Source organism: Schistocerca gregaria, chromosome 3 (genome assembly GCF_023897955.1).
Source record: "Schistocerca gregaria isolate iqSchGreg1 chromosome 3, iqSchGreg1.2, whole genome shotgun sequence".
Classification (NCBI taxonomy): domain Eukaryota; kingdom Metazoa; phylum Arthropoda; class Insecta; order Orthoptera; family Acrididae; genus Schistocerca; species Schistocerca gregaria.
This window is the reverse complement of record NC_064922.1, coordinates 916,318,011-916,339,462: the sequence shown is the minus strand read 5'-3', so window position 1 is coordinate 916,339,462 and position 21,452 is coordinate 916,318,011. Positions and strand designations below refer to the sequence as shown.

General features: G+C 42.1%; 1 protein-coding gene across 1 annotated transcript; it reads right to left on the bottom strand.

Annotated features, from left to right (window-relative positions):
* Positions 1-4,635: 4,635 nt before the first annotated feature.
* On the bottom strand, positions 4,636-9,738 carry LOC126355525 (cuticle protein 65-like). Its single transcript, XM_050005869.1, has 2 exons — positions 9,669-9,738; positions 4,636-5,084 (listed from the first exon to the last, which is right to left on the bottom strand). The coding sequence occupies exons 1-2, from the start codon at positions 9,678-9,680 to the stop codon at positions 4,707-4,709; spliced, it is 390 nt and encodes a 129-aa protein (XP_049861826.1). The 5' UTR covers positions 9,681-9,738; the 3' UTR covers positions 4,636-4,706.
* Positions 9,739-21,452: the final 11,714 nt, after the last annotated feature.

Genomic DNA, 21,452 nt, shown 5'->3' with positions numbered 1-21,452 from the left:
TAAGACATAATGTATCCTCCACCTTCTGACCTAATTACCAGCAATTATTGCAATATCTGTATGTCCTGTCCATCCTCATGATCATGGAGCACTATATTTGGTCTTTGCACTAATTCTCTGTTGATGTGAGAGTATGGGTTCTACAAGAATGTGGTGTTGACATATCAAGCTGTCCACCACTTTGAATGATGGAGATGTCATTATGGTCCTACTGTTTGGTGTACCTAATGTACTACCAAACTGATAACATACAATATTAATACAATATTTCAGTGTCTTGGCTACACTGATAAATACTTCAGGGAAGAGAAATTCAGATTGTCTCTCTTGGTGTTGTGCTTCAGTATATGGACTTTCAGTGCAGCTACGTGCAACCTACTGTGCTACAACAATGATGCAATCCTTCCCATTCCTTCCCTAGTTCTTGTAAAATGCTAAAGACTTATATAGTGCGTTTAAATTCTTGTAAAATGCTAAAGACCTTTACAGTACTTGTGCACTTTAGTTCATTTGTTAATGCTTTCAGTTCTTGTAAAAAAATGCCAAAGACTTATACAGTGCGTGTGCACTTAATTTCATTTGTTAATATGATGAGTTGTCCTAAATATGCTAAAGATTTCTACAGTGTGTGTTCACTTTATTTCATTTGTTAATGTATTCAGTTCATGTAAATATGCTAAAGACTTCTACAGTGTGTGTGCACTTTATTACACTCCTTCATATGTCTAATTCATGTAAAAATGCTAAAGAGTTATACAGTACGTGTGCACTTTATGATATTTGTTAATATATTTTGTACTCATTGCGTAATTATTTTGTCATTTCTTAATATGATCTGTACTCAGTGCGTGTGCACTCTATTTCATTTCTTAATATATTCGGTACTCAGTGCGGGTGCCCTCTATTTCATTTCTTAATATGTTCTGCACTTATCAATAATGTATATACTCTGTGACTGTAGACGTAGTAACTAAATACATTATAGAAAAATTTGTCGCTCATGGCAAGTCCAATTGACTCACCATGGCTGCCAAATTTTTGCCCGGTCGTGGTGGAGCGATGGCGGAGCCTGAGCGTTGTAGTTAAGGTTAAAGCAGCCTCACGCATATGTAGTATTTTTATATCAAGTCCCATGTAAATGTTTTAAAAAATATCTCTTAATAATAATTGAAACCTTCCCGTCAGAATATTGGATGAACGTTTGCTTGCTGACTGAACGCTGCGTCTCTTAAAATCTTTTAACTGCTGCTCTGTCAAGACTACCTGCTGATTATTACGACGAAACATAAAATGTGTTGTCGCCGTGGCCCTCAGTCGTTACCTGAAATTATTAAGACTGATTCTTACCTTTAATTATTTATACTGGATCGCCATCTGACTGCTACAGCAAACTGTGGAATGAATATACTTACTTCTCTTTAACATAATTATAAGCTGCTGGTGGAGTTTCATAATACTTTGTGACTGGAATTCTTTAAGTTGAAGTTAATTTAGATTTGATAAAAGCTGAAGCTCAGTTTAGACTTTTCTTTTAAGATAACAATAAATTCCGTAAAGCATTTACGTGAATGATTTTGGGATAGAAAATTCTTAATGCATTTAATCTGGTAGAAGTTAACTATATTCTGAGAACGATCTTGACAAACAATTACAAGGGGTATAGTTCTTTACAAAAATTCTTAAAAAGTAGCGTTGCGCTACATACCTAATTTTCCATCAAAATTACATAACTATATTCTGAGAACGATCTTGACAAACAATTACAAGGGGCATAGTTCTTTACAAAAATTCTTAAAAACTAGCATTGCGCTACATATAGCGAGTGGCTGGCGAGCACACCGCTTCTTTCAAAGTGTTAATTCATACCTCGCTTACAGCGACCTCCTCTCATGTCTCGCTAGCTACGACTGCCTCGTCTCACATCTTACTCGCAACTGCTCGCTTCCAACGCTCAATGCTACAAAAGTGCGGTCTCGCCGCCAACAATGGTTTTTGGTGCAGACAATCCCTGCTACCATTACAGATGTATTACTGCGCGCTGTTTCCCGCTCTTTCTCAAAATGTATCTATGCGCGGTTTCCCGCTCTTTCTCAATAATACACAATGCAATTTAATTAACAAAACAATTTAAATAAGAAACAGTTCAGATAATTACATGCTAAAACAGTTTAAATACGCCTATTACATAATTACATAATCTTCCTCATAAAAAGTAACTTTTGACAATCATCCATTTTAATTTATAGAATTTACTAATTTTTCCAATCCTTGGTCATCCCGATTATTGAAAAGAAAAATCAGTTGTTTCTTTTTATACATGTCAGATCTATCTGCCAGCATTGCACTGAGCTGCGCTAGAAATATTTCTTATAGGAGCAGATATGTACGCGTTATCCGGCGACCTAATTGAGGTAAGATTTTTCAATTTATCATAATGAATTTTCAGGGCCATGACGCACCACTACTGACGTCCAAAATTTACCAGTTTAAATTCACACTCAAATATTGAAAGGTTATTTAAGTGAGTCGCAATTTAATTGAGAGGTCAGTCACATTGTATTACTGCTAGGTTCCGAAAATTATTTTGTTGGGAGGTTACACTGAATGTGAATGATGTAACTAATTATATTTTTTTACTCATAGGAGGTTTAGGAATTTTTCTGTTGGGAGGTCACACTAAATGTGAATAATATTTATATTATTTAATTGTGGAGAGGTTACAGCATCACTGACTCGCCTCACGGTTGGTAGATAGTGCAACGAGCCTATATTAGTCTTCCCTTATGACCTTTCTGGCGGAAGGTGATTTCGAGGTGGGTTAGCTCAGCTGACAATTTTCAGGGTCTATAATGACATGGACCACATGGACCAAGGTAGCAAATACCGCACCAAGCTCAGTTCGACAGCCTTTTAGTTGTTTGTTCATATTTTTTCTTTCTGTTGTGATGCCGTTTGTCTGGCGGAGGAGAATTGATATTTTTAAGTTAAGGCCTTCAGCCATCATAAATTAAAATGTGAAGATTCATTTGCTTAAAACGAATTTTTTTTTAATTTGCTCTATCTGATATTCCTGTTATCCAGGCCCTAAGCCCTGAGTAGTTCAATGTCCTATGTGTGACCTTCAGCCTCGTGTATTTTTTAGAGGCATTTTTTTATAACTTGTGTTCAGGCCTTCAGTCATTCTTTTTTTGCGTGGTTTTGGGGCTTAGCCCAGGAGGTATCTCAAGTTTTCATGACTAGGCCTTCAACCATATTGTTTTATTGTGATCCTTTTGAAGCAATGTGTAATTAAGTGGTTCTTATGAAAATAAAAGTTAGTGTGTTTTGTGCAACTGACAGTAACTGATTACAGCCCTCTTCACAATCATAACTTGATCCGGTCTAACCTGCAAAACCAGATTTCGCTCTTCTCCGTCACCACCGTGAACAGAATATTCAGGTAGTCTGAATTTAGATGTTCTAAACAGCAGTTCAAAATCTCGCTTCCGACAAAAGTATCGGATGTATACAAAACAAGAGAAAAAAAAAGACACGTGTGCTTTAATGTTTCCGGCTCCAGGGCGTTCATTTAAAAGCTTGCGACATTTTAGTGAAGAGTGATTGTGTCATTTGTCTTGATATTTTGATTATGATCTTCATTATTCTTTCTGAACTGAATTTCGTACAAGAAATCCAAGAGAGAATTGATAATAATACTCACAGTGCTAAACACTTTAAATCAGGGGTATCCAACCCGCGACCTATAGGCCACATTCGTCGCAAAGCAACTACCGATGCAGCCCAAGAAGAGAGGACTCCTCACATGACCCATAAAGAAAATCGTTTATGTAAAGTTACGATAAATTGAATATTTTCAATCTGAAGCTTCCACCAGACGATACTACTCCCTCCCTCCCTCCTCCCTCCTCCCTCTCTCTCTCTCTCTCTCTCTCTCTGTCTCTCTCTCTCTCTCTCACTCTCTCTTTCTACCAATCTCTACCCCTCTCTCTCGTTCTCTCTCTTTCCTTCCCCTTTATTCCCTCGGCAGTTTGTTAGTACTACCAAGTATATTACGTGCCCAAAAGTATTCGTTTTATTTCAATGTGATACAAGTAAGGTAAAAGTTGGGCACCCCTGCTTAAAATCCGTAGATGTCTACAGGACATTTGCTGGAGACCACTGTGCATTATTCGTACTGTGTACTTTCCAGCAGTCAGCATTTTCTGGATTACCATTGATTTACCTGTTCGTTCTACGGTGTTAGCAATGTGCTTTTTACCTTCTTGAAAATGGCTATATGTTCTCAATATTTGAAGCTGTATTTCTGATTGCCCTCGGTTTTGGGAACGCTCCCATTTTCCATTATTAGTACTTGCGCACGACATCATTCACAGACTTGGTATGAGGAAGTGTCATTAAATTACAGACATGTTTTCGGTACCAAATAGTCAACGAGCATCAAAATCCATGATAGCTACATGGGCAATCCTTCAGTTTATCTGTCTTTTTGATATTCTGGAACAGCACACAATTGAAAATATTACCATTCGTATTTTTGTCATTGATGTACGTTTTCCAGTCAGCAGAGCGAAATTCCAGATTTTCATTCCAGCGATCGCTGATGCATTGGGAAGTAAGGTAAGAAGAAAAGGACTCTTGTCGGCGGTAGTGCTTTTATTTACAGAAAACAACCTAACAGTGCAGCACAGTTAGCCTGCGAGCGCAGTTCAGCCGTGGTAGCCGTGACCGTAAGCCAGGCCGTGTCCGTACGCCAGTCCGTGCGCTCCGAGCAGAGCGGGGGCGGCGAGGGCGGCGTGGGCGGCGGCGCCGTTGACGATGGCGTCACGGGCCTGCGTCTGGGCGACGGCGGTCAGGTGGGCGGCTCTGGCGGCAGCCACGTCGTGGGTGTCGGCCAGGTAGCCGCCGGGTCCCACAGCCACGGGGGCGGGGCCGTAAGCGGCGTAGCCGGCGTGGACGGCGGGGGCGGCGACCACCGCGGGGGCGGCAACGACTGCGGGGGCGGCGCCGAACAGCCCGTGGGCGGCGCCCAGGTAGCCGGGCGTCGGGGCGGCGGTGGCGGCGGCCAGGATGGCGCTCACAATGACCTGAGTGGACGACAGTGCCGTCATTACATGGAAACAGATTTTCCTACCATTTCTTCAAGAACCAAACGAGATGTACACGCCTAGAAATTGAAATAAGAACACCGTGAATTCAATGTCCCAGGAAGGGGAAACTTTATTTACACATTCCTGGGGTCAGATAAATCACATGATCACACTGACAGAACCACAGGCACATAGACACAGGCAACAGAGCATGCACAATGTCGGCACTAGTACAGTGTATATCCACCTTTCGCAGCAATGCAGGCTGCTATTCTCCCATGGAGACGATCGTAGAGATGCTGGATGTAGTCCTGTGGAACGGCTTGCCATGCCATTTCCACCTGGCGCCTCAGTTGGACCAGCGTTCGTGCTGGACGTGCAGACCGCGTGAGACGACGCTTCATCCAGTCACAAACATGCTCAATAGGGGACAGATCCGGAGATCTTGCTGGCCAGGGTAGTTGACTTACACCTTCTAGAGCACGTTGGGTGGCACGGGATACATGCGGACGTGCATTGTCCTGTTGGAACAGCAAGTTCCCTTGCCGGTCTAGGAATGGTAGAACGATGGGTTCGATGACGGTTTGGATGTACCATGCACTATTCAGTGTCCCCTCGACGATCACCAGAGGTGTACGGCCAGTGTGGAAGATCGCTCCCCACACCATGATGCCGGGTGTTGGCCCTGTGTGCCTCGGTCGTATGCAGTCCTGATTGTGGCGCTCACCTGCACGGCGCCAAACACGCATACGACCATCATTGGCACCAAGGCAGAAGCGACTCTCATCGCTGACGACGACACGTCTCCATTCGTCTCTCCATTCACGCCTGTCGCGACACCACTGGAGGCGGGCTGCACGATGTTAGGGCGTGAGCGGAAGACGGCCTAACGGTGTGCGGGACCGTAGCCCAGCTTGATGGAGACGGTTGCGAATGGTCCTCGCCGATACCCCAGGAGCAACAGTTTCCCTAATTTGCTGGGGAGTGGCGGTGCGGTCCCCTACGGCACTGCGTAGGATCCTATGGTCTTTTCGTGCATCCGTGCGTCGCTGCGGTCCGGTCCCAGGTCGACGGGCACGTGCACCTTCCGCCGACCACTGGCGACAACATCGATGTACTGTGGAGATCTCACGCCTCACGTGATTAGCAATTCGGCGGTACGTCCACCCGGCCTCCCGCATGCCCACTATACGCCCTCGGGCCCCTGCGACTTCTTTCTATTCCCGAGGCGACCGCAGTTCGTGGTCTAGTGGATAGCGGTGCTGCCTCTGGACCACGGAGCCCCGGGTTCGATTCCCGAGCGGCTTGGGGATTTTCTCTGTCCAGGGACTGGCTGTTAGTGCCGTCCTCATCATCTCATGATGATTCGGGTAGTCGCGATACTGAAAATGGAAATACTGGAACCTGTACGGGCATTGATGACCACGATCTTCAGTGCCCGACAAATCATCATCATCTATTCCCGAGGACGTCGTTTTGCCACCACTGATAAGACAAGAACAGAACTGCTGAAGAAACCATAACAAAAGCTAAGTTACAGATATTCTTCGAAAATTGGAAAAAGCGCTGGCGCAAGTGTATTATATATTGAGAGAGTTACTTCGAAGGAGACAAAGTTGATGAATAAAGATTCTTTAAAAACAAAATGAACGTTATTTTTTGATCATACATCGTATTACACTAATAATTATTCATGCTCGTATTCACGAAATCTCTCAGTCACTACTTCATTTCCAATATCTCTACAAATTTGTCATATATATATATATATCCCAAATGCAAGAATATCCTTGGAACAGAACCCTCACACTAAGGAGAGACGGCATGGCAAGGTCACAGTTCTGGGACGTACTCGTCCTATTTTTTTTGTTTTCTCCATCCTTTCAAGTTTAAAGCTGGGAAAACGTTTTGTGTTACTGGTGTCCTTATGGGTGCTCTGCCGAATTGTTGCTTCCACTTCATGCAAAATATTTGTACGACCGACCAGCCATTCTCTTCAGTTTCTGCGAGTTTTACTGTTAACTGTTCTCACTGCGAGTCCAGGTAGCGAGTACAGATAACGGCACAGCACGCGGCACTTCAAGAGGACGATGGGGTCGTTCGTCGAAATACCATGTATACAACGGAAACAACTAGACAAAATACTCAGAAGCACACCATTAATCAAACAAGCTATGTTAACCGGATAGATCAAACCTATAGTGATTTCACCATATTTACCTCCGTCTCTGCCCATATTTTCTTCCTGCAGTATTGTTATGTAAAATTTACTGCAGAGTTACTGTATCATGCTTTTCAAGTACATATATTGATCTTCCTGAATGAAATTTTTATGTTTTATGATTAGTTTCGTCTGTGAACAGCCATCCTCTGACCCGAATTACATTGTTCCCACATGAAACGCGTTAGTTTCGATATTTTAGGTTTATACAATTAGCAGCTTGACGTGGTTTAAAGAATATAATATGGGAATTTGATTAGTACATACATAACTATTGTTACACAGATCTGGATAAATTGAAGATTGCGACTCATCTCGATAAAGTGATTGTTGAAGTTTTCCCGTCGTAATAAGTATTTCATATGGATCGGGAATACAGTCGCATGAAGCAGTCAGCTTGCAACGGTTTCTCAGTGGACAACTATTCAGCCATTTTCAAATGAGTGACCACCCACAAGACAATGAGGCGAAGGAGTTGTTCAATTCCAGAACGCTCCCCCCATATGTGGGATATTTTGAGCATAAACTAGACAGAATCATAAATAAAGGCAATGTTGAAGCAAACTTTCGCCCACCTATAGAGGCCTGTGCTCGCCTCTTCTCTGTAAATGATTGGTTGGGTTTGCGTAAGACTGGAATGAACAAACTATCATGCAAAGGTGGCAAATCGTACATTAGTCAGATTTCAAGCACAGTACAGGAAAGATGCGTGGAGCGTGATTGCAACATTCGCCCTTGGCAGCTCAGTAAGTCACTCTGTGTTGAGTTTTGTATCTCCTGTGGGTACGAAAATCTTGCTCGCGACCCAATCCCTATAAGATTGAACTATCAAGGGCTTTATGGAAATGCGTATGGCAGACTACCTTCTTAAGCGTGATGGCGGATTTCAACTGAATAAGGCATGGAACCCAATTAGTTCTTTAATATTTTGAGACAGACGAAACGTTAACCGTCTCAGAATTATAGCTTCCGTGAGGCTAGTAGTTCGGCAAAGGGTGTGAATGCAGTATCAGCGTAATTCATGTGCTTCCTTGTCAGAAGTGGAGCATTGTTCGACAGAGGTCGCTGAACCTGTTAGACAGCGGTTACGTAGCGGTAACCCAAGCACATGCGCCATCGCGCCGATTTTTCTGTATAAACTTAAGGACGTGCCACCTCCGGCGTAAAAATCACCTGAAACCAGCTGAACTGTTGTCATTCGAGATACAGTGGCAAAATGCCGAACTCATCCGGCTACGGCCGCTGTGGTCGAGCGGTTCTAGGCGCTTCACTCCGGAATAGCGCTGCTGCTTCGGTCGCAGATTCGAATCTTGTCTCGGGCATGAATGTGTGTAATGTCCTTACCTTAGTTAGGTTTAAGTAGTTCTAAGTCTAGGGGACTGATAACCTCAAATGTTAAGTTCCATACTGCTCAGAGTCATTTGAACCATCCGGCTACAACCCCAAAACTTCACAGAATCTACATCTACATATCTACATATATACTCAGCTAGCCACCAAGTGGTGTGTGGCGGACGGGATAATTCGCGCCAAAGTCATATTTCCCCTCCTCTGTTCCACTCGAGGATAGCAGGAGGGACAAGCGACTGTCTGAACGCCTCAGTACGAGCTCTTATTTCCCTTATCTTTGAAAGATCATCATTACGCGATTTGAAAGTTGGTGGTAATAATATATGCTCTACATCCTCGGTGAAGATTGAATTCATGATTTAGTGAGCAGCCGATTCTGTTTAGCCCTTCGTCTATCTGCAAACGTGTTCCACTTCAAACTTCCTATGAGATTTGTAACGCTCTCGCGATGGCTAAATGTACCAGTCACGAATCTTGACGCTCTTCTTTGGATCTTCCCAATCTCTTGAATCAAACCCAACTAGTAAGGGTTCCATACAGACGAATAATACTCCAAGACTGGACGAACTAACGTATTGTAAGCTATTTCCTTTGTTGGAGGACTGCATCGCTTCAGGATTCTACCAATAAACCGCATTCTAGAGTTCGCCTTACCCGTTACTTGTGTAATCTGATCATTCCATTTGAGATCATTTCGAATATTCACACCCAGATACTTTACTGAAGTTACCGCTTCCATAGACTGATCATTAATTTTGTACTGATACAATAACGCCGTTGGGAAGCACACAGAATATAGAGTAGGTCCTGCATGGCAGTTTAAAAAATAAAAAACACTCTGACCGTGCGGTTCAAGATTAGGCAACTGTTGGAAGGTAAAGGGTAAGGTGTGTAACACCATGATGCTGATTATTAATTTGAAGTGAATGAAAGTACTCCCACTTTTACGAGCCCATGAACCCGGGCAGCACTAGGCCACGCCCACAACACAGTAGCCCCGCCTTACTCACCAGGACCTTCATGGCTGTACGGTGGGCTGTTGGACTGTCGCGAGCTGACTAGCTGAGGACTGTGCCCGGGTGCCGCGTCCACCCCCATATATACGACGGGCGGCGGTGAAAGGCCCAGCGTCCTTCCAGCCTATCGCAGGCCACGCCTGGAGGCGCCGGCTGCACTTTCCTGCCGCTGGACAATAGTCAGCTGTGACCGCGGCCTTCACTCAGGAGCATGTGCAAATACACGGGATTTGGACGCACACAAGGACTGAGATAGTTACTTGTTTATTCGTACATAGATCATCTACAGAACGATATAAGACATGTCAACTTATTTTGAGAAAGAACAATTACTTTTTAAATTATTAACAAATAATGGATGCCGCATACTATCTTATCAAAAGTGTTTCAGTACTACTCATATGTATCAAATCTCTCATCACTGGCCACACTACATGCAGACACACACTGCACTGAACTGCTCTGAGCAGCACACTAAGCCACCCACCCACCCATCCACACACACACACCCACACACACAAACACACACACACACACACATACACACACACACACACACACACACAGAGAGAGAGAAAGAGAGAGAGAGAGAGGGAGAGAGAGAGAGAGAGACAGATAGACAGACAGGCAGAGACAGAGACAAATTCGGTTGCCGGCCGCTGTGGCCGTGCGGTTCTAGGCGCTACAGTCGTGAACCGAGAGACCGCTACGGTCGCGGGTTCGAAGCCTGCCTCGGGCATGGATGTGTGTGATGTCCTTAGGTTAGTTAGGTTTAATTTGTTCTAAGTTTTAGGCCACTGATGACCTCAGTAGTTAAGTCGCATAGTGCTCAGAGCCATTTGAACCATTTGAACAAATTCGGTTGGCATCAGGATCTTGATGATACTTCCGCTTTTTTTCTACTGAGTTCCTCTCGATGTCCACGTTGTAGCACAACATCTCAGTGCCTCAGGTATTTTTCAGCTACATGATTTCTCGAATCTGTCACCATTTTCTGTAAACACATGCATACAGGAAGTTTGTTAGCAATTGGTGTTTAGGCAAATGTATGTTGACAGCACATGTAAGAATTCTCTATGTCGCTTCATTATAGTAGACATGCTGACCAGATCAGGGAAGTTTCTCGTATAAAACAGAGACAATATCTTCCGTGTAACAATAACGTTTGCGCAAGCGCGTACAGTAGTTGAGGTGCATAACAGAGAAGCAATTGCGAAGCATCTGGGGCGAGTAACAGGAGTATGTGCCGTTGCTCAAATGCCAGAGTGTTTTGTGTGGGAAATGTTGTTGTAAAATGTGACCAGGCAAATTATAAGTGGCTGAACAAGTATATGGGCGTATTATAGGGTCGCAAGAGGAATTTGGAATTATTGAAGAAATTGCGTGGTGCCAAGATGTTCAAACTGCTCGCTAATCGAGAAGAGCCTGTTGAGCCTGTTGCTAATAATAGTTCAAATGGTTCTGATCACTATGCGACTTAACATCTGCGGTCATCAGTCCCCTAGAACTTAGAACTACTTAAACCTAACTAACCTAAGGACATCACACATCCATGCCCGAGGCAGGATTCGAATCTGCGACCGTAGCGGTCGTGCGGTTCCAGGCTAAAGCGCCTAGAACCGCTTGGCCACCACGGCCGGCTGCCAATAATGGATCTCACAATAAATACTACTTCGCACCACAAGCAACGCATCGCAAAGTGATATCCAGTCAGTCTTTTGTAGTTGTGTAACAGGCGTGCCAAGGTCTAAGCAACGTTTTAGACATTACAGTGTGTGTAGTCAAAGAACAAACCTGTCGAGAGAAACTTCTTTGACCTGAGTCGTTAACCATCAGCAGGTCCTATCATTTCATCATAAATTCCGAGAGAGTCACAATTGAAAGAAATAGTCAGAACAGACAAATGTAACTAAATTTACAGTTCCATTTCAATCGACTCTTTATTATCATATAGTGCAGTTGTCACTATAACTACTCATGCAGTATTGAACTACTGCTGCAGATAGTTATGTTCAAATTAAAACTGATCTAAAGTTAAACCCATATACTATGTCAAAAGCATGCTTGCTTTCATGTAATCAAAGTAGTTTTATAATCTTATGTCGTATGTTGTAATGATGATATTATGTGCGTTAATCTACGTAACATCTTTCGGAGTGTGGCTTAACCAAGATAAAACACGTGAAAGGACTGTACCAGGGTTTTACGTACACATCATTCAAAATTGGACAAACTTCATTACCATTAAATAAACGGTATATTCAAATTATTTCTGAGTTCAGCAACATTCACATTAAGTAAGAATTAAATGGGAAACAACAGTTTTGATACCAACAACAGTTTTAAAACGAAACAGGGTCTCTTGTAGAGAAGTTCATAAACAGTAAATCTTTAACGTCAAATAACGACCAAATGTAACAATCATTTCAGCCAAAGACTGCATATATTTTAACAAAGGGCACAGTTTGGGAAACAGTAAAAGGCGCAAATAAATTACATACTATTTTCCATTACTTTTGACAAGAAAGTTACAAACTCGCCCCAGGAATCACTTCATGCCATGCTAAACTACTGGGTAGAACTATTCAACGAATGCATCCACTCCGGGAAAATAGCAGAGCAGTGGAGGTCATCATCAATCAAGCCGATGTTCGAAGGTAAAGGAGACACCTGGTATCCTGACTCATACCGAGGTATAGCACTCGTAAATACATCCTTCAAGATATTCATGAAAATCTTAACAAACAGACTCACAAAAATGATAGAAACACCAGACAATCAATTCGGCTTCCGAAAATGAAAAAGCACGCTACATGCCTAATGGAGCAAGCACAAGATGCACTCAGACATCCAAGAAAGAAATATTTTGCAGTCTTCGTGGACTACTGCAAAGCCTTTGATCTCATCGACAGAACGACACTAGTCCAGAGACTCAATCATCTGATAGTAGACACACACCCGTTGGCAATCACACTCTCACACATCTTCAGATACAACAACATCCAAAAATCAGACAGCATAGCAACATCCACGAACGTAATCCCGACAAACGGAGTTCTTCAAAGATATCCAACTAGCACAACGTTATTCAACATCGTGACCGCAGACATTATAGACGTAATCAGAGACACCTCAGCATCACTTATTCTCTATGCAGACGAAATGGCAATAGGCTCAGAAAATGCAGAAGAACTCCAAGCAGTCCTCAAAAGGCTCACATCCTGGGCGAAAAGAAATCAATTGCAAAAACCACAGCAAATCCAGGCAAATGACTTTTAGGAAAGGAGGGAAACACGCTCCCAGAAATACAATGACCCTGCACAATAAACTTTTAGAGGTAGCGCAAAAATTCAAGTATCTTGGAGTCACCCTGCAAACCACCTGGTCACCCTTGAGTAATCATGTCAAAGAAAGATCTGCAGAAGCAATAAAAGCCATATAGCACATCCGAAAGCTTCAACAAATATCACTGGATACAGCAATGATACTGTTCAAGACAGTCATTTCCCCAACAGCCACCCATGACTATTAAATTTTCGTCTCCCTTCACTGCCTGAATAATTTCTTTTATCTCATCATACATTTCTTCAATTTCTCCGTCATCCGTAGAGTTAGTTGGCACATAAACATGTACTACTGTAGTAGGCGTGGACTTCGTGACTATTTTGGCCACAATAATGCGTTCACCATGCTGTTTGTAGTAGCTTACCTGTACTCCTGTTTTTTTTATTCATTATTAAACCTACTCCAGTATTACCAGTATCTGATTTTGTATTTATAACCCTGTATTCACCTGAGCAAAAGTCTTGTTCCTCCTGCCACCGAACTTCACTAATTCTCACTATATCTATCTTTAATCTAGCCATTTCCCTTTTTAAATTTTCTAACCTACCTGCCGATTAAGGGATCTGACATTCCACGCTCCGATCCGTAGATCGCCAGTTTTCCTTCACCTGATAACGACGTCCTCTTGAGTAGTCCCCGCCCGGATATCCGAATGGGGGACTATTTTACCTCCGCAATATTTTACCCAAGAGGACGCCATCATCATTTAACCATACAGTAAAGCTGCATGCCCTCGGGAAAAATTACGGCTGTAGTTTCCCCTTGCTTTCTTCCGTTCGAAGTACAAGCACAGCAAGGCCGTTTAGGTTATTGTTATAAGGCCAGATCAGTCAACCATCCAGACTGTTGCCCCTGCAACGACGGAAAAGGCTGCTGCCCCTCTTCAGGAACCATACGTTTGTCTGGCCTCTGAACAGATACCCCTTCGTTGTGGTTGCACCTACGGTACGGCTATCTGTATCGTTGAGGCACGCAAGCCTCCTCACCAACGGCAAGGTCCATGGTTCGTGGAATGTTGTACAATTTCCATGAAGTGTTGGTAATCAATTATGACTGGTGATCATTATGGCAACATCACTACACTAAAAATTACTGTTTTTTGTGTTCATGGTGCGTCTTTTAGATGTAAGCTAACACATGTGCGTTTTGTGAAACTACTGTTTTGCCTTTGCCTCACGATATTAGCGTGATTTGAAAGTTATTTACTAAATTTAATGTTTTTCTTGTTTCCGTGCTGGCAGCTATCTCATTCTGTAATCAAAATTCGTTGAGACTAAATTATCGCCTACAGAATTACGAGTAACTGCAGTGGGATTTAATTTATTTTGATTTTTTACATTTTGATTCCTGTTGTACGTAGTAGCGAACACTCATGCGATGATAGCGATCGGTCCGTAATTATCTACATTCTTTATGTCAGTAATGACTTTAGGATTCGGTGTCTTGTTTCCACCAACAGCAGTACAGTAGATACACATGTCACAGTAAAACCTTACATACACCGTAGAGTTCTGTTATGTTATACCTCGAGCCGTCTGAAAAATCTGATTAAGCACCTCACCATAGCAAATGAGATGTTGAGCTCATCACAGATCCATGGTATAGGATATTACAGTAACAACATTAAACTATAACAGTTTACCGTAGAAAGACTGTTGTTTACGGTTAGTGTTAATTTTTGAACGTTCGCTAATTTTTTGTTATCTAATTAAGCCTTGAATGTGTAGTAAGAATTATTTATGAGTAATGCTTGAACTTTCCAGATTTTTAGATTTTGTTGTCTTTTTACTCTCGTTGGACAATATACCTACAAGTGACCGAAGTCATCGGATAGCCATATGCACATATACAGATGGCGGTAATATTACGTGCACAAGGACGGTGCATTAGCATAGCTGTCATTTGCATTCAGATAATTCATTTAATGAGGTTTACAACGTGATTATGGTCGCACTACGGGAATTAATAGACTTCAAAAACGGAACGGTAGTTGCCGCTAGACGCATGGGACGTTCCATTTTTGAAACATTAGGAAATTCAATACCTATAGATCTGCAGTGATAAGGGCCTTCACATAACGACCAAGAGCAGCAGCGTTTGCATAGAGTTGTCAATGCTGGTAGACAAGCAACTCTTGGTGAAACAACGACGGAAATCAATGTGGGACGTACGACAAACGTATCCGTTCGTCAATAAGAAGGAATTTGGCGTTAATAGATTATGGCAGCAGAATGTTGACTTAAGTGTCTTAGCTAAGGCACGACGTGGCCTGTAGTGCCTATTCTGAGCTCGTGACCATATCGATTGGACCCTAGACGTCTCGAAAACCGTGGCGTGGTCAGACTAGTCCCGATTTCAGTTGGTAAGAGCTGTGGGTAGGATTCGAGTGTGACGTAAACCCCACGAAGCCATGGAGCCAGATTACGAGCATGGCACTATGCAAGCTGATTGTGGCTCAATAACCGTGTGAACTATGATTACATGGAACGTACTGAGTCCTTTGGCCCAAATGAGCCTGTTATTGACTGCAAATGGCTATGTTCGTCTACCTGGAGACAATTTACAACCACTCATGGCCTTCATGTTTCCAAAAACGATGAAATTTTTACGGAAGACAATGCACCACGTCACCGGGCCACAATTGTTCACAACTGGTGGGAAGAACATTCAGTACAACTCGACAGAATGATTTGGCCCCAAAGGAAGTCCTACATGAATCCCATAGAACATTTATGGGATATAGTGGAGAGATCAGTTCTTGCACCTGCAGCATTTTCGCAATTATGGTCGACGTTAGAGGCAGCACGGTTCAGTATTTGTGCAGGGGACTTCCAACAACTTGTTCAATCCATGCCACGTCGAGCTCTGTACGACACCGTGAAAAAGGACGTTCGACACGATATTAGGAGGAATCTCATTACTTTTATCGCCTAAGTGTAATGTGCAATATTATTCTGTTGTAGAAAATGCTCCTTCCTGATTTTTATTTCTTCATTCTTAGTAAACGCCGGATCAATTGTTGCCACGTAGCGAGAGAGAGAAAATGAAATTCCGCTCGTTCTTCGTGAAGGCAAACTATAACACTGCGAGCTGCATAAAACGACAACGGTAGGAGCCGTTGATTCACCCTGTATGTGTGCGTTCATTAAGGTGCTACAGGAATCGATTGAAACACAATTCTTAGAGAACGTCATAAACTGGATTAGAGGTTCCATTTAGTCGACCCATGAAAGCCTTTTGCACGTCAAATTTTTCTATTAGCAGAATTTTTGTTCTCTGTCATCGTTGTGTACTTTTCCTACGCCAGTCACCAGTTTGGATGACATAATCATCGGTGGGCCTGCACCTTCTATTGAGCAAGTATGTGTCTGACACTTGAAGTATGTGACTATACACCTACGTCTTTGACGTTAAACCACTTAATAGTAGACGCGCGGGATTAGCCGAGCGGTCTCACGCGCTGCAGTCACGGACTGTGCGGCTGGTCCCGGCGGAGGTTCGAGTCCTCCCTCGGGCATGGGTGTATGTGTGTTTGTCCTTAGGATAATTTAGGTTAAGTAGTGTGTAAGCTTAGGGACTGATGACCTTAGCTGTTAAGTCCCATAAAATTTCTCACACATTTGAACGTCGCATAATACGTAGAAATAAAACACGAAAGCCCTATCTTTGGCTGACGCGTCGGACGAGGTTCACGATCGAACAATGGTATTTCAAGATTGATCACGGCAATATTTACGATGTGCAAGGCACCTAATTAAATGAGTAGGGATAATCCACAATCTTCAGTCACTCTTAATGCTACTGCATTTTATGAAATCGAAGTACTACGTCTTACTTCAGAATTTATAGTTCCCTTATTCACATTGGATTAAAAATAAAATTGAGCAAAGCGAGCACAGAAAAGACAGAAATCATTCTCTGCGTCCTTTGAGAGACTAAATGGACGAAGGAAGTCTGACGACGGAGATGGAGAAACCCCTGGTCATGCCAGGACATGTCACTGCGTGTGAGATCAGACAGTGGACACTATCACATGGTGACGAGATCTGTTCACAGCTAAGCATTGTTTGGTAATGTTGTCACAAAATTATGTTGAATTCCCCTGTGTTTTTGTCAGTTTACTATCGATTATAAGTTCGCCATCTACATCTGATCCGTTGCTTTAGATAATAACCTAAATTCACACTTTTCTGTTAACGGGACATCCGCAACTATTGTTCCCAGTGGATGACAAAATCTGCAACAGCTGTAAAACTTATTTATCACCAAAAAAGAAACCACTACCCTGTTTCCAAAACATGTGTACCGCCTCCAGGTGTACCCTATATGTAAATTAAAATGTGTCAGCTCTCATCGTGTGAAATGTCCCCTTTGAAAAATTATACAAAACTGTGCTTAAACTGACACACAATATTTTTTTAGCGCAACGCAATCTGACTTTCAATAATCCCTACAAAAGAATGGCCCTGACTAACATTAACCTATACCTTTCACAAATCACTTACCTCACCAAAAATCTTGGTTACTCGAACTACTGCAATACAGCGAGCGCCACTACTGTCAGCTAAATAAAAGATTCAAACTACTGAAGGCACTAACTAGTGATAGGTATAGTCAGCAAATGAAAGATTTTAATAGCGAAAAAACAATGTATTTACCTTAATAGTCATAATATATATAGCAGTTCATGACATCCATTCTTACAAATTTCAAAACTCCGCCATCTCTCTCCCCACATCCACGACTGCTGACGGCTCACCTCCAACTGCGCAACGCTATGCGCTGGTAACATCCAGCTGCCCAACACTACAATGGCGAGTATTACAACAGTGCCAACCAGCCACTGACTGAACACAGCACAGCCAGTGATTTTTCATACAGACCTCTATGTGGTGTTACCAATAAAAAAACCTAAACAGCCTACTTACACGTGTGGTTCAAGCTTTTCATTTGGTTCCTTGTTTAGAAATTATCTTCAACTTTACTACCAGTTTATTATGTGTCACAATGACTTTTTATTGAGAGTGACATACTAAGCCCTATCCGAGAGCGCTGGTTAACCTATTTTTGCGTTTTCTTTAAAAAAAATGGTCGAAACGCTTGGATAAAGGTAACCTGTGCAATCTAAACGATAATGTTGCAGTTAATATTAACTATCTTAAACGCAAGTACAAACTGACGAAACAGTTTGTATTGTTTGATTCTAGATTTGTAGTCTACTAATCAAAAGCAATAAGTCTGTTAAGCTTTTAGCTTAAGACTTTTGCATTGACTTTAGTTTTTCTGTTTTAGTCTTCTATTCCGAAACATGCCTGATCTAATCAGTATATTATAAATATCGTAGGATTTGCAGGGGCCATAGGATAAGAAAAGGTGGAAACGATTGATTGTTTCTCAGCTATAGTAACACATCGCAATATTTTTAGGATTCTCACAGTTTTGACAGATTTACAACTTGCGCTCTGTACAATAATCTGTCTTAAAATTTACACATAATCGAAAAATTCACCAAATTAATAATGATAGCTGTTCAATACAGGAGTCCAGATGTAAGTAAAATTTCAACATTGCTCAAATAATTAAACCTGACTCTCTTCTCGTATTTGACCGCCATTACGCTGTCGCAGCAACAGTTTAAAAATATTATTTGGAATCACCTGATTCCTTAGGACAACAGGAGAGAGTAGTAACAGGAAATAACCTCCGAAATATTTCGAACTGAGAACGCATTTGCCCCACTCACCACATGCTGATGAACTAGACTGAATTACAACCCCTCCTCCAATCACAGATCGGAGAAGAAAGAGACAAATAATAGGAAAACGTAAGATAACCTAAGCCAAGCAAGATGGCGCTGTGCCAAGGTTCTGAATGTTACCATATCTGACAGATTGGTCCATGGAAATATAATGCCCAGCCGTAGCAGATTTATTCTGTTGAGGGCAGAAAATGAGTGAATGGAAATATACAGTCTCTCTATTTTCGAGATTTATCAGTATTAGTAGATCGATTTCTCATTCATTTGTCTCTAAATGAGGCGTATAAGAGACAAAATTTATGTTTGCAAATATCATTCAGTCACAATATAAGCAATATAAGAACAAATTTTCAGTAATTTCGTTCAAAAAATGTTCTTGGTGACAATAGCTTACGTGAGCTACACGAAACGTTGTGGAGTGTGTGAAATAAATAATTTCGTAACGAACTCCCCGACAGCAAAGAAAATTCTTATAAAAACAGTGACACAGCGCTATTATACCGACTTTCTACATGTGAGATAGTTAGAAATAGTTCCTGCGAACTTTTTGTTATGTTTGAGACGCACAGTCAGCCATTTTCTGTTCTTTTGCGAGTAAATGTCGTGCAGTGAAAGCTGTTCTCTGACACACCCACATTCTTTAATGGGAGACGCGGAATTTTCTGCAGACTACTTTAGAATGTTGCTGTCATTCCGTAACTTTACAACCCATAAGTCTCTACAGATTCTTCCACAGTCCTACAACGAAGGCCACCTTTAGCATAAGGCAAGCAACATGTTATTACTGCGCCGACTGCGGAGTACAGAGTAACTCGTAAAAACGACGATAACGGATAGGATATATGGGAAAGTCGGAGCAAGAACTCATCCATACATGTTCATTCGTCTCAGCAGTGTCATACAATCAGCATGAAAATTCTGTACTGCGGTTTATAAGACACGATTCGAATTAAGAGTGATGACTGTTACATGTCAGTTTCAAAATGCTAGAAATTTTTTTGGGTTTGAAGAGTCCCGTCTCTACTTATTGTCCAGTGACAACATTGCGTCAGTGTTATCAGTTATACCCGAGGAACTTACTTATTTGTCGCTGTTTCCTAATTATTCCTTGCCTCTCAGATTCTGCGTTGAACCGATCTAACAATTGCACCAGACACTTGTCTTATGTAGGCGCTGCCGACCGCAGCGTCGTATTCTGCCTGTTTACATATCTCTGTATTTGAATACGCAAGTTTATACCTGTTCCATAGCGAAAAACGAGCGTAACGCTTTGACCCAAATAAAACAAGCACGTTGTCAGACCTCTCTGGTACTAGACAGCTCAGAATACACAAATCTGTATCTGCTTCCCTGAATGGCCGATTTAGCCACACGTGCTCCCTGATTCACGCTTCGCAGACTTTATCTGCTGAAAAGGAGAGGACATGGAGAGGGTTCTGGATCACACAAAAAATAGCTGTATATTCGCACCTCTTTACAAATGAGCAGACACGAAAAAACCGTCTGCACAACTTATATGCGATAATCAAGCGGCATCACGAAATCAAAAATGAAAGTCAGCTTACACAGTTACCTTGCAGTGGTAAAAAAAGGGTTAGTGACAGGCATTGCATAGAGGCAAGAAATATATGTTATTCAATGTTTCCGGCAGTATGATTGGAATGAGACATGTAGAATCAGTGTGACAGTTTAAGGAAGAAGATAAGAGTAAACGTGATAACAGCGAGCTTCTGCGTAGCTTTAGGTAAACTGACTTCTTGTTTTCTTTGGTATAGTGAGAGGCACCCACATGCCTTGCTCATACTGTGGCATCAAGCAGTCAGGCCTCCAAGATGACTGGTCTGCCAAGCGAGTGGACTCTTTCTTATTTATTAAGTAACATGAACTCTAGTACTCACAATTAAGTTAAAAGTTATTCTCCTCTTTGAATATTACGCAACGCAAACGCTCATCAGACTATTAGTAATTTACACAACTCTGACTGTTCACTACGCACTGGCAATACCACATTTACTTTCTTATTTAACGGCTTTGATCAACACGTGGCCTTCGCACTGAATATGAATGGCGCACACATTATAAATTCTGGGTATCATGACAACATACTGTTCGAGTGAAAAGGCCACCAATCTTTTCTTTTCACTATCTTATTTATTCCGATAAATTCTACAACCTAAACACACAAATTCTATAACCTACAACAATAACACATGAGATATTCTGCCCAGTGGGCATGGCTTTACATTGGTGATTCTCCACCTTATGGTCTCGTAATTATTTAACGCTACAGTGCACTTTCTGGGTAGGATGGTGGGTCTTTTGCTATATGTCACACTTCGACTCTCACACCCATCACCACGAAAATTTCCTCCAGATCGAGCGGTACAAAAAGGAACATGCATAACTCACTGCCTCTGAAACTATCTTGTTACTCTCCCATGCCAACCACACATCCTTAAATTTCATGAAATACATCACACTAGCAACATACAATACGAAGAATAGTCACAACGTTATAATCACATCACTTTCAGCTTTCCCACTTCAATCAGTATTTATCCAAGTTTCACAAGACACTGCCCCGCTTCGTAACTTTTCTTTCCTACTACGAACTCTGGAGGATATATGCACGTCTTCCTGTGCAATGTAAACCATGTGGCGTTGCTGGATAGACG